At 48.3% G+C, this 12,170-nt stretch overlaps 1 protein-coding gene across 3 annotated transcripts in view; it reads left to right on the top strand.

Moving 5' to 3' along the window:
* The window catches only part of LOC311222981 (uncharacterized protein), a 145,943-nt gene that overhangs the window by 128,532 nt on the left and 5,241 nt on the right, over positions 1-12,170 (top strand). For all 3 annotated transcript variants that reach the window (XM_084307653.1, XM_084307652.1, XM_084307654.1), the window contains 2 exons: positions 7,544-7,630; positions 9,064-9,156. In XM_084307653.1, the coding sequence (XP_084163779.1) occupies positions 9,075-9,156 (82 nt within the window). In that variant the 5' untranslated portion in view covers positions 7,544-7,630; positions 9,064-9,074. The remainder of the gene's footprint in view (positions 1-7,543; positions 7,631-9,063; positions 9,157-12,170) is intronic.

Here is a 12,170-nt window from a genome sequence, read left to right as displayed (position 1 = left end):
ATACAATACCCCACCGCTTCTCGGTTCCTCTTCCTTTCTTTATGTGCAGCGGGCCAAAGCAGTCCATACCCGTTGAGTGGAATGGCTTGTCACCGATTCGGAGGCGACATGGAGGAAGGTCAGCCATCCTTGGTATGCTGGGCTGCGCGCGCCACTTGCGGCAGTCTAGACATGTTCGCTGGAAGCGTCGTACCGCCTCTCTTCCTTGTAGGATCCAGTAACGACGTCTGATTTCCGCGAAGACTCTTTCTGCTCCTGCGTGATGTACATCCTCATCGTATTTCTTTATAATCAGCTCTGTGACCTTGTGTCGGCTGTTCAATACGATCGGGTATTTAATGTCATCCGGTAGATTGGGGGCTCTGCGTAGGCGACCACCCACTCTGATGAGGGTATGAGCGTCGCTCTCGGGGGCCAGGTGAATTAATCTGCTGTCTGATGGGACGGGCTTTCCTCCCTGTAGACAGGCCAATTCATCGGGGAACGAGTCTCTCTGGGCTCGCTGCAGTAGAAGCAATTCTGCTTCCTCGTAGTTAGCTGCTGACATATCAGCGGGGGACTTGCACTCCGGGTGGTACCGCAGGAATGTTCTTTGTTGTGCACTCTCTATGGACGTGCAATCGTCTATGTTAGGGTCGGTGGAGGCTACGGTGCTCAATCCACAGAACACAGACTTCTTATTTTCCACCTCCTCTGGACTTGCTTCCCTCGGGATAGGCATGGGCCACTGTCCTTCCGGGAGTCTTAGGAATGCGGGGCCGTCACTGTAGACATTGCGACGGGTGAGGTCATCCAGGGGCATCCCCCGGGTGATGACGTCAGCTGGGTTCTGTTTTGTATCAACGTAGCGCCACTCTGTTTCTCCGGTTAACTCTTCGGTTAAGTCTTGAATCTCGGTGACTCTGACTCCCACGAAGACTTTGTACTTGCATGAGTCCGATTTGATCCAGGCGAGTACCGTCGTGGAATCTGACCACAGGATTGTTCTAGACACCGGTATGGTGAGCTCACGTTGGATGAGCGTGGCTAGGTGCACTCCGGCTAGGGCTGCGCAGAGCTCTAGACGTGGGATAGATTGTTGCTTGCGTGGGGCTATTCTCGAGCGGGCGAGGACAAATGCTGTGTAGATCTCTCCCCCCTGGTCTTGGGCCCGCAAGTAGGCTACTGATCCGTATGCGACCTCTGAGGCGTCACTGAAGACGTGTAAGTCCATTTTACATGTCTCTGGCCTCACCGTGGGTGGGAAGTAGCTTCGGCGCATATTAACGCCTGGGAGTGAGTGGAGCTCCATCTCCCACTCTCTCCAGGTGGATGCAAGGTGTGCGGGAATGGGGTCGTCCCAGCCCTGGTCCTTGTCCCACAATGCTCGTACAATCATTTTTGCCCTGGTGGTGTACGGTAGAATACATCCTAGCGGGTCATATTGTCGGGCGAGTGTTGTGTACACACTCCGTCTGGTGGTCGGCGCCGCCGCCGGCCTTCCCTGCTCCGTAGTCAGGGGCTTGTGTCTGTAGTGAAGCGAATCTGTTTTGAATCGCCACACCAATCCCAGGGTCATCTCCTGGGCTTCTCCCGGGATTGTAGCCATCCAGGTCTCGCTGCTGGCTGCCTTGTCCTCGGAGGAGAGGCTGCGCAGTACTTGCGGATCGCTGCTGGCCCACTGCCTGAGATCAAAGCCGCCTTTGATCAATGAGGCGCGGAGTTTAATCAGGAGAGCCTCGGCTTCTTCCTGGGTTGAAAGGCTTTGTAGACAGTTGTCTACGTAGAAGCTGTTCTTTACGCTGTGTCGGACCTCTTCGTCCGCTGCTGGGTCCTCTGCTACATGTTTCTGTAGTGCAAATGTCGCACAGCAGGGCCTGCACGTCGTTCCGAAGGGGAGGACTTCCCATTGGTAGATGGCTGGGTGCTCATCTCCTGGCTTCTCTCTCCATAGGAACCGTAACAGGGGCTTGTCCGCCTCTACTAATCTCACCTGCAGGAACATTCCTTTAATGTCCCCGCTGATGGCCACCTTTTCCTGGCGGAAGCGGAGTAGAACGCCGAGTAGGGAGGGGCCGAGTGTGGGACCGGGCAGTAACTCTTTATTCAGATTTTGGGATCCGATCTGGTAGCTGCAGTTAAATACTATGCGGTCTTTACCGTTGTGATGGACCTTGTGGTGGGGCACGTACCACGATTCAGTGGTCTGGTCAGCCTCTTTAATGTCCATCTTTGTGACGTGTCCCGCTGTGATGAGCTTCTCAATCTCAGCGCGGTATACACTCTCTTGGGCGGGGTTCTTGGCTAAGCGCCGCTCCGTGTTCAGCAGGTACCGTTCTGTGGCGTCTGTCTTGGCGTGGAAAGTAGGCATTCCTTCTCGCCGCAGGAGTGGCGTGGCGTATCTCAACACGCCGTTGACCGGGACTCTCTTGGTCCCTGTCTCGAGGAGGTGAATGGCGTAAATGTCATCTTTAGAGCGAATGTCTTTCTTTCCGTTCTTAAAGGGCATTTGTTCCAAGGTCCATAGCCGCTCTACGTGTTGCAGGAGTGGAGACATCTAGTGGCTGTACTTCGGTTGAGAGATTTGGCGAGCGGGCCTTGGAGAGTCCATCCCAAACGGGTCTCGACTGCTGCAGGACAGCCTCGGGGTCCGGTATGAACCCGGTCTATCGGGACAATGAGGTCTGCATGGTCGGAGCCTATCAACAGGGTCGGCATAGCATTGTCTATGAGCGGGATCGGTAACTTGCGCAGATGTGCATATTTCTCCATCAGCTTGGCGACGGGGTATGTGTACCGCGACAGTCCTATTTCTTGGCTGGTGAAAGCGTCTGCAATCTGGTACCGTCGCTCAGGCTGGCCGCTTGCTGCGATAGAGAATGAGACATTCTCGCCCTTTATCGTCTTCAAATCTCGTCTTATTGTCCGAATTGTCATTTGGGTTTCGCTTCCCCGCAGCCCTAGCTGGGCCGCAGCGGAGGCGAGCAGCAGGGTCTTCTCTGACCCGTCATCGAGGACGGCGTAAGTGTCCAGGACTTTATTCTGGTAGCTTAGTGTCACACGCACTACTTTTAGGAGTACTCGGGCTCCACTGCTGCTGGCGGGATCGATGTACATGACGCTCGCTTTGCGGCTGGATGGTGCAGGTGAAGGGCGCCGTCTGTTACTGTCGTGAAGTATGTCCAGATGGGCTCCATCGCACTTGGTGCACCTTTTCTTTAAGCGGCATTCGGCTGCCATGTGTGAGCGCGCACAGCGAAAACAGCGCTTGTTGGACTTTATCCATTGACCTGCTTCCTCCGCGTTCAGCTTGGGGAAGGAGTCACATTGCGTTAGCCAGTGTTCTTTCTCACAGTAGGGGCACACTATCTTCCACTTCTCCGTTCTGGAGGGGGTACTGTGGCTCCTGCTGCTCGGTACCGACTCCGATTGGTGCATCACAGTCACCGATCTTCTTCCATCATTTAGTCGTCTGGTTCCTTCTCTGGAGCCAGGGGTGCTCCGTCCGAATGTATCTAGCCGTAGGCTGCTGACTTCTCTTGCCAGGAAGTCTGCTAGATCGAGGAGGTTCGGTTCGGGGCCATTCGGGTCTCTGTGGTCCCTCTGCCGCCTAAAGCGCTCTTGACGAGCGGGCGGCAGCTTCTCCAGGATCCTTTCCACATTTGAGTTGGCGTAAAGTTCATGCCTCCCCTTCTCTCTTTGCGCTCCCAACATCCCTACCAGGGACTGCACTCTGATGGACAGGTCGTCCAGTGCTCGATTGTCTATTGCTGGGGGTAAGCGGTCGATGTGTCGGATCTCCTGGATCACGTAATCCCATATGCGCCCATACCTCTGGTCCAATGCTACCAGCGCTGCTGTGTATGGGGTGGTGGAAGTCGCGTAGGCGAGCGCTATATTATGTGCGCGGGGCACCTTTAAGTGCTTCAGTAGGATGGCGTATTTGTGGCGTTCATCCAATACATCCACCAACATGGTCTCCAGACACATGCGGAGTTCTGTATACTGGGCCCGGTTCTCTTGGGTGAAGTCGGGTACCATAGGCGTGCCAATGTATGACGCTGACTGTGGATACATCGGCGAGCGTTGGGGGAGAGGCCTCCTAGGCGAGTCTCCTCCCGCTCCTTGGTATGGGCTGGTACCGGCAGTGTACCATGGCCCGCTTGTCCAGGTGCTGTTCCTCGGTGCGGGTCGTGCGTCGTGCTCACCCGTGTATAGAGTCGGGGGTCTGTAGCGCAGCTCCGCGGGAGTATAGCCTGGGCTGTACCGGACCTCCTGGTCCGGTAGAGTACTGTGCTGTCTTCGGGCGTGGTTCTCCTCCTCTTCCTCTTCGTCTTCAGTTAGGTCATCCAGTGCTTGTAGTCTCTGGTTTAGCCTCTCCACAGGATATGCTGCTCCTTCCCGGTTGCTAGGTCTCGCTTGGACCGGTGGGGGGAGGTGGTCTGTGGGGGGTATAGACCTCGTCTGTTGGTCAAGTTCAGGGTTGTTTACTCGGCTAGGGGATGCCGCCCTGGAGGTGTGTCTAGACGAGTTCCTGGAGCCTCTGGCGGAGGGAGAGGGTGTTGTCCGTCTGATCAGCTGTTCTATTAGTTGCGACTGCTGTCTGTCGCGCGCTGCGTCCCGTTGAGCACCGGCTCGTTCTCGGGCCACATTCTCTTCCATCTGAATGCGTCTTATTTCTAGACGTATCTGCTCGTGTTCGCTTCGCTGCTGGATCTGCAGTCGGTCGCGTTCAGCAGCGGCGTTCAGGCTGATGAGGAAGGCCTGCTGTAGGGTCCTCTCTGCCTCGCTGGGAGAAGGCGGTTGTATAGGGGAGCCTTCCCTCGGGGTACTCCTTGCGGAGCCTTGGAGTTCTATCTCCACGGTGCTCTCCCCGTCTTCTTCCGTGCCGAGTTCTCTCTCGGTAGCGTTGTATTCCTCCCGGGACTCATCGGGGACTACTTCTTCAGTACTGGCGGGGTGTGAAGTCATGTCTGGTTCCCACTGGTCCCCACCGTGAACTTGGTCAGTTACATTAGAGCCCGTAGGGGCCTCTATGGTCGGGGTAGTCTGGGCGTTGGGGTTAGACATACTTTTACTTTCTAGTTTTACCGCGTTTACTGTTAGTAGAAGACTAGGTTGTTGACTGACAGCGTAAGCCTCTAAGTACTGAGGGAGCCGTCGTTCGCGCTGCGGGCGTTGGTTAGGAGGATCGTTTCGTGGAGTGTTCATCATAGGCCATTTCAATATTAATAACACTATATTAATATTACACTAATTACCCTCCGGCTCGAAGGACCAATTGTAACTGAGGCGTACAATTCCCTGACTGTATTACTAGATATGATACTTACTACCACTACCTTTGTACTTAATATTCGGCCACCCAGTACACGGCATAAATATATTATCATAAACACTCTCACGTAGATGAAACGGATCCAACACAAATGTATGAAGTCGAAACAGGTCTTTATTTCTACACAGCGATGGTGTGTAGAACAAGCACTTAATCACTTAATTACATTTATGAATTGAAATAGTATGCACTTTTATGGCAAAGAGTATTCGTCGGTATATCAATAGAGAATGTCCAATCTCTGAAGGCGCAGGTGGTAAATATACGACCTGGAATAGTTAAGGAACAACAGCAATGATACTTTAATGATTATATACTAGATACACTAGAGGGGGTTAATCCGGTCGCTTGTAAGCCGACAGGAGTAGGAGGGGGGGGGGGGGTAGAATCCGGCTGCCTCGTCCGGCCAAGGGTATCCCAGGTGAACCCACTGTAGTGCCGTTCAATGCGCCGGCGATCCTTGGACCACAGATGAAAGCAGGTGGACTCTTTGTGGGCCGGCTCTCTCCGGTCCACGGGGGAGAGACGTGAAGCGACCTCGTCTTGCAGAGCGTCTCCTCACCTTGCGTCCTCTCCGGGGGGGGGGTTCCAACACACGGCAGTGTCGGGGGTCTTTATCCATGGAATAATCAAAGTATACAAAGCATAATCCGTGCCTGGGAAGGCGGGCTGTCGTCGGTAGAATAATCCGGTATACAGGTCCACTCGCTCGTCGGCTCTGGGGCTCCTCGGGTGCAGCTTCACATGGGTCAACCACCCTGGGTAAGCAGCCAGTTCTCTGCCCGAAACGATGGGGTACTGACTACGGTAGTATTCTCACCGCACGAAGCACTATATATTAACAGACTATTATTAGCTTAATAGACTACGTCCAACTCGACGATACAGTGCCAAATATGACTATTCAAATATCAATATACACGATGTCTCAATACCGATGGTAGGCGAACTTGGCCTTACTCCCACACGTGGCGTCGCGGGGAGGCTTTACGTCTGTGACTCTATTGGAGGGTAAGAAACTGGACTGAAAAGAAAGTCCTACTTTAGTAGCGCAGTATATATACGCACTATGAACAAATAGTCCCATTAGTGGTGCGGTAGCCAGATTCCTACGCGGAACTAGGACTTGTTCGTACATGTGGAGCGGTACGTTTGAACTGGGTCTGAGGGGTATGGCAGCCTGGCACCAAGGTCTCGACCAATAGTAGAATGGAGACTATTATGGGATGTTCAGTAGGCTAGAATGGATATTCAATGCATATTGTACAAGGAATATACAAGGGATATCAGGGAATATTAGAGAATATACAAATACAATTAAATATATATATATAAATAAATATATATATTCGGTTTAATCTGGCCCTTCACAACAGATATGCTGTGTTGTCACATTAATTAATATTACTATGTGCATACTTAGGAGAGAGATCAGCTCGGTTAGTTATTACTATGTGCATACTTAGGAGAGAGATCAGCTCAGTTAGTTATTACTATGTGAATACTTAGGAGAGAGATCAGCTCAGTTAGTTGAACAGATAGCAAACAAACGCGCAATAAATGCCTAAGTCAACACAATGTGAGGTCATAGGTAGGGATGGGTACCGAACCGAATGAAGGGTACCGACCGATTCACGTGAGAACCGCCCGTGCCAAATAAATTTTTTAAAAGTCTGATGACGTCAACGTTTCGTTTACCGCAAAATGAAACCTATGAAGTGTGCCGCACGTTCACACGCACAATACGCACTTACCTAGAATTTGACTTGATTCAACAACAAAGCAGTCGGGGCAATGGCAAGCCGAAAACGGTCGCAAGTGTTGTTACACTTTACAAAGCTAGATGCAGACAACGCTCGCTGCAATATTATATCTATACAAATTGTTCTAAATAAATAATAATGATAATAAATTATTTGAAGTTTGGATTTTTTCTTTTACAACACTTCGTATATAGATATAATTTTTAGAGACTAAAGTACAGAAAAAAGGTACCCTTGGGTACCGGTATCGATTCAAATGTGAAAGGTACCCAACCCTAGTCATAGGAGACTATTGCGCTTCGTTGCCCCTTATATCTTGAATCGCGTGCCAAATGTCCTGAATCAGTCACGTGGTACGACCGGCACGTGAGGTTCAACGTCACCACACACGTCATCAACACGAGCCTCGATACACTCCACATAAATTCCTGGATTATTCAACAAACGCTTTGTGTGTTTACAGTGTGAAGTCTCTCTGTGGCAGAACTCTACTGGACCAAGACTTTCTTCTTGTGGAAACAGACATCAGACTGTGGACACCACAACATCTGTAAGTACAATTATGTTTACTTTGAGTTTCCTGAACATGGAGAGACCAATCCCAAGTCGATCGGAACTTTCTCGGCCGAGCTATAGTCACTTTCTCAGCACCTACTCCCCATGCGCATGCGCAGATTGCCCACGGAGTCTCGGGGTTGTCCAGATGTCTAGGTTTATCAATCTGCGCATGCAGAGTTTGGGGAGTAGGTGCGGGAAAAATTACTATAGCTTGGCCGAGAAAGTGCAGATTGATTTGCGATTGGTCTCTCCATGTTCAGTGCCCAGTAGTTCAAAATCTTTAATCTCAATCAGATCCGATCCGATTTTAACCTCTTTACCTCTTAATCTCTGAAAATCTGCCTAAAAATACACACCTAAGTAAATGGAAGATTGCTCCACTTCTACAAGGCCATTTGCATGTTCTTGGTATCTAGGGACATCTATGGACCTCAGGGAATGTATTCCCAGTGTCATAAATATTGTGTCTATTACTAGGCTTGAGTAAATTGTTATGAAACAATGTGCAAAGGTTTCTAAGGAAACTGAGGAGAGGGCTACATATGGGCTGATGACTCAGTGTTGCCTGGGAAGTGTGGTGGTGGATGAGGGGTTGGGTGGTGGATGAGGGTGTGGACTGGGGTTGGGATGTATAGCGCGAGGGGATTAGGGTTATACAGTAGGTAGTGTGATTTGTTTGTATTTTTGTACCTGCATTCTATTTAGTTTTTAAATGGAAAATAAAAAGGTTAATGTCTTATTGATTTGTCAATTTTTTTTTACATCATTCCAAATTAAGGGGATGGTGTAGTGTTTTGATGTAACTATCTTGAAAGTGTGTGGGTCTATTCTTTTTCTCATTATACTATCCACTGAACTGTTTTATGTGTACAACCTAAATCTTTTGAATATCTACATCCTGATCTGCACTGCACACTTTTCGAACTGTATAGTATTCTTTATTCTAGTCATCTTATTTTATTCTAAGCTAAAATTATCGTATTGCACTGCACACTTTTTAGAACTGTATATAGTCATCTTTATTTTAGTCATCTTATTTTTTTCTATACTAAATGTATTGTATTTTATTATTGGAAGCTGCTATGGCGAGGGACCACAATAAATAGATTTTCACTCTACTTGCTGTAAAGCACTGTGATCAATACATAGAACTATCCTACCTGTCTGTGATCAGTACATACTTTATGTTGCATGGTTTGGAGAGCTAGGAGGCTTAGATTAGATTAGCTGTCATTATACAGCACAAGTACAGTACTAGAAGAAAGTTTGGCAGATGTAGGCCATTGTCGGTACATTATGAACCATGACACAAAGGTATCTTTTTCTCTTAACCTGCTGTAAGTTAGCCTTTAGTTTTTTTGGCAAATAATCCACTGTGCCCACCATGATGAATTTTGTTTTGGGCATCTTTGTGTCAACGTCTAGAGAAACCCCTAATGGATTGTCCAGACGTCCACACGCTTCCCATCACCCGTGGCAACAAGGATGGTCTGCTGGACATAGACGAGCTCGCCAGAGGTGATCATTTTACCACTTAATTTACATTCCTTACATTCTTTAAAGTAATTTTGTTCTTAATTTCTATCATTCCTAAACACCTCATGGATATCAATCAATCTACATTTGATTACGGACTCAGGGTCCATATAAAAGACGATACATAGAATAAATTACATATAAAAGCACCATAAAAAACGTAGTTTAAAAGATAAGAAAAGAAAATGCAGAGTCTTACATAAAGACAACTGTCTCAGTGTTTCCTGGGATTGAAGGACAAAACCAAGATGATCTCATTTACAGTAATTTACCCGGCAAATACATTTCTACATACAATTTCTTAAGACAGCTTGGGATGGAAGTCCTTCAGCCATAAACATCTTACTTGCACTACACCATCTAGCCCTCTTAAGTAATATTATTGTGACATCATTATAAGATACTTGTTTCTGTAAGCTTGCTTTTTTGTAGTTTGATTGCAGCACATAGTAAACTAACTGAGAGAACAGAGACATCTTCACTACATCTGTACACATAGTAAACTAACTGAGAGAACAGAGACCTCTTCACTACATCTGTACTGTACACATAGTAAACTAACTGAGAGAACAGAGACCTCTTCACTACATCTGTACACATAGTAAACTAACTGAGAGAACGGGGACATCTTCACTACATCTGTACACATAGTAAACTAACTGAGAGAACGGGGACATCTTCACTACATCTGTACACATAGTAAACTAACTGAGAGAACGGGGACATCTTCACTACATCTGTACACATAGTAAACTAACTGAGAGAACGGGGACATCTTCACTACATCTGTACACATAGTAAACTAACTGAGAGAACGGGGACATCTTCACTACATCTGTAGTATTTTCTCCAACATGGATATAGTATTCCCCAACATATAGTATTTTCCTCAACATCGATTTAGTATTTTCCTCAACATAGATTTAGTATTTTCCTCAACATAGATTTCCAAGATGTTAGAAGACAAAGTGTATTACAATGGCAGCATGTGTCTAACTGCAAAGGGCTAGATTGTGGCTTGACACAGGGCAGCTGTCTTGGACCACTCCTGTACTCTATATTCACAAATGACTTATCATCTGCTTTGTGTAAAGCAAGTATACAAATGTACGCGGACGATTCCACACTGTATTATGCTGCAAACACTAGTGGTGATCTACACAAAGTTTTATCTACAGAGTTATATGCAGTAACTAATTGGATACAACTAAATAAGCTGGTATTAAACATCTCAAAGACCAGACCAAATCAATTATCATAGGATCCAGTCACAAACTATTAGCCAATCCTACACTGAGTCTGCACTTGTCTGGTGAACCCATACAACAGGTTGATAAGGTTAAATTACTGGGAGTCATAATAGATAGTCGACTGACATGGGTAGAGCACATTGACACAGTGGCTAAGAAAATGGGTAATGGCATTTATATGGCAAGAAAATGCCGTCCTTATGTTCCACCACATATTCTGGGACAGGTCGTTAAGTCATTCATTTTAAGCCACCTGGACTACTGCTCACCTGTTTGGTCCTTTGCATCTGACAGTGCACAGAGGAAACTACAAATTATCCAGAACAGAGCTGCCAGACTAGTCTTACATTGCCCCATAACAACGGACATAAACAGTATGCATAGGGAACTCTTATGGCTATCGGTAAATAAAAGGCTTGTCTTAAATACAGTCACATTCTACAATAACAGCATCCACGCCTCTAAGCCTGAGTTTTTATATACCGATATTTTCGGACTATAAGCCGATTCCCCCCCCCCCCCCCCCATTTTCCCCATTTTTCGACCCTGCGACTTATATAACGGTGCGGCTAATCTATGGATTTCTACAGCTAACTGGGCGCGCTCCCTCAGCTCTGTGACCGTCAGATCAGACTCCTAAATCTGCTGCAGTAGTGCACGACTTGCCCCTCCTCCTCCTCACAGACCCACGTCAACAAACCATTACGGCAAGAGTCTAGTGTATGAGCAGCTTGGAGCTCCTCTTTCAACATAACTGAAGCATTAAACAAAATTACCCAGTCAACGAACTATTCACTTTAGTTTATTAATGCATGCGGCGTTGTCTAATGTTATCTAGCTACTGATGGCTCCTGATATCATCAGTTTGGCATTCGATTTCGCAGGTGCTGGCTAACTGGCTATCGTTCTGTGAGCTGGCGTTGGTACCTGGCTGGCTAACTAGCGTGGCTATCGTTCTGTGAGCTGGCGTTAGTACCTAGCTGGCGCTGACTAACTAGCGTGGCTATCGTTCTGTGAGCTGGCGTTGGTACCTGGCTGGCTAACTAGCGTGGCTATTGTTCTGTGAGCTGGTGTTAGTACCTAGCTGGCGCTGGCTAACTAGCGTGGCTATCGTTCTGTAAGCTGGCGTTGGTACCTAGCTGGCGCTGGCTAACTAGCGTGGCTATCGTTCTGTGAGCTGGCGTTGGTACATAGCTGGCGCTGGCTAACTAGCGTGGCTATCGTTCTGTGAGCTGGCGTTTGTACCTAACTGGCGCTGGCTAACTAGCATGACTATCGTTCTGTGAGCTGGCGTTGGTACCTGGCTTGCTAACTAGCGTGGCTATCGTTCTGTGAGCTGGCGTTAGTACCTAGCTGGCTAACTAGCGTGGCTATCGTTCTGTGAGCTGGCGTTGGTAACTAGCTGGTGCTGGCTAACTAGCGTGGCTATCGTTCTGTGAGCTGGCCTTAGTACCTAGCTGGTGCTAACTAGTGTGGCTATCGTTCTGTGAGCTGGCGTTAGTACCTAGCTGGCGCTGGCTAACTAGCGTGGCTATCGTTCTGTGAGCTGGCGTTGGTACCTGGCTGGCTAACTAGCGTGGCTATCGTTCTGTGAGCTGGCGTTAGTACCTAGCTGGCGCTGGCTAACTAGCGTGGCTATCGTTCTGTGAGCTGGCGTTGGTACCTAGCTGGCGCTGGCTAACTAGCGTGGCTATCGTTCTGTGAGCTGGCGTTGGTACATAGCTGGCGCTGGCTAACTAGCGTGGC

This window comes from Notolepis coatsorum (assembly GCF_963971535.1).
Source record: "Notolepis coatsorum genome assembly, chromosome: 2".
Taxonomy (NCBI): Eukaryota; Metazoa; Chordata; class Actinopteri; order Aulopiformes; family Paralepididae; genus Notolepis; species Notolepis coatsorum.
Note: the sequence above shows the minus strand (reverse complement) of the source record. Positions and strands in the feature narration are given on the sequence as shown.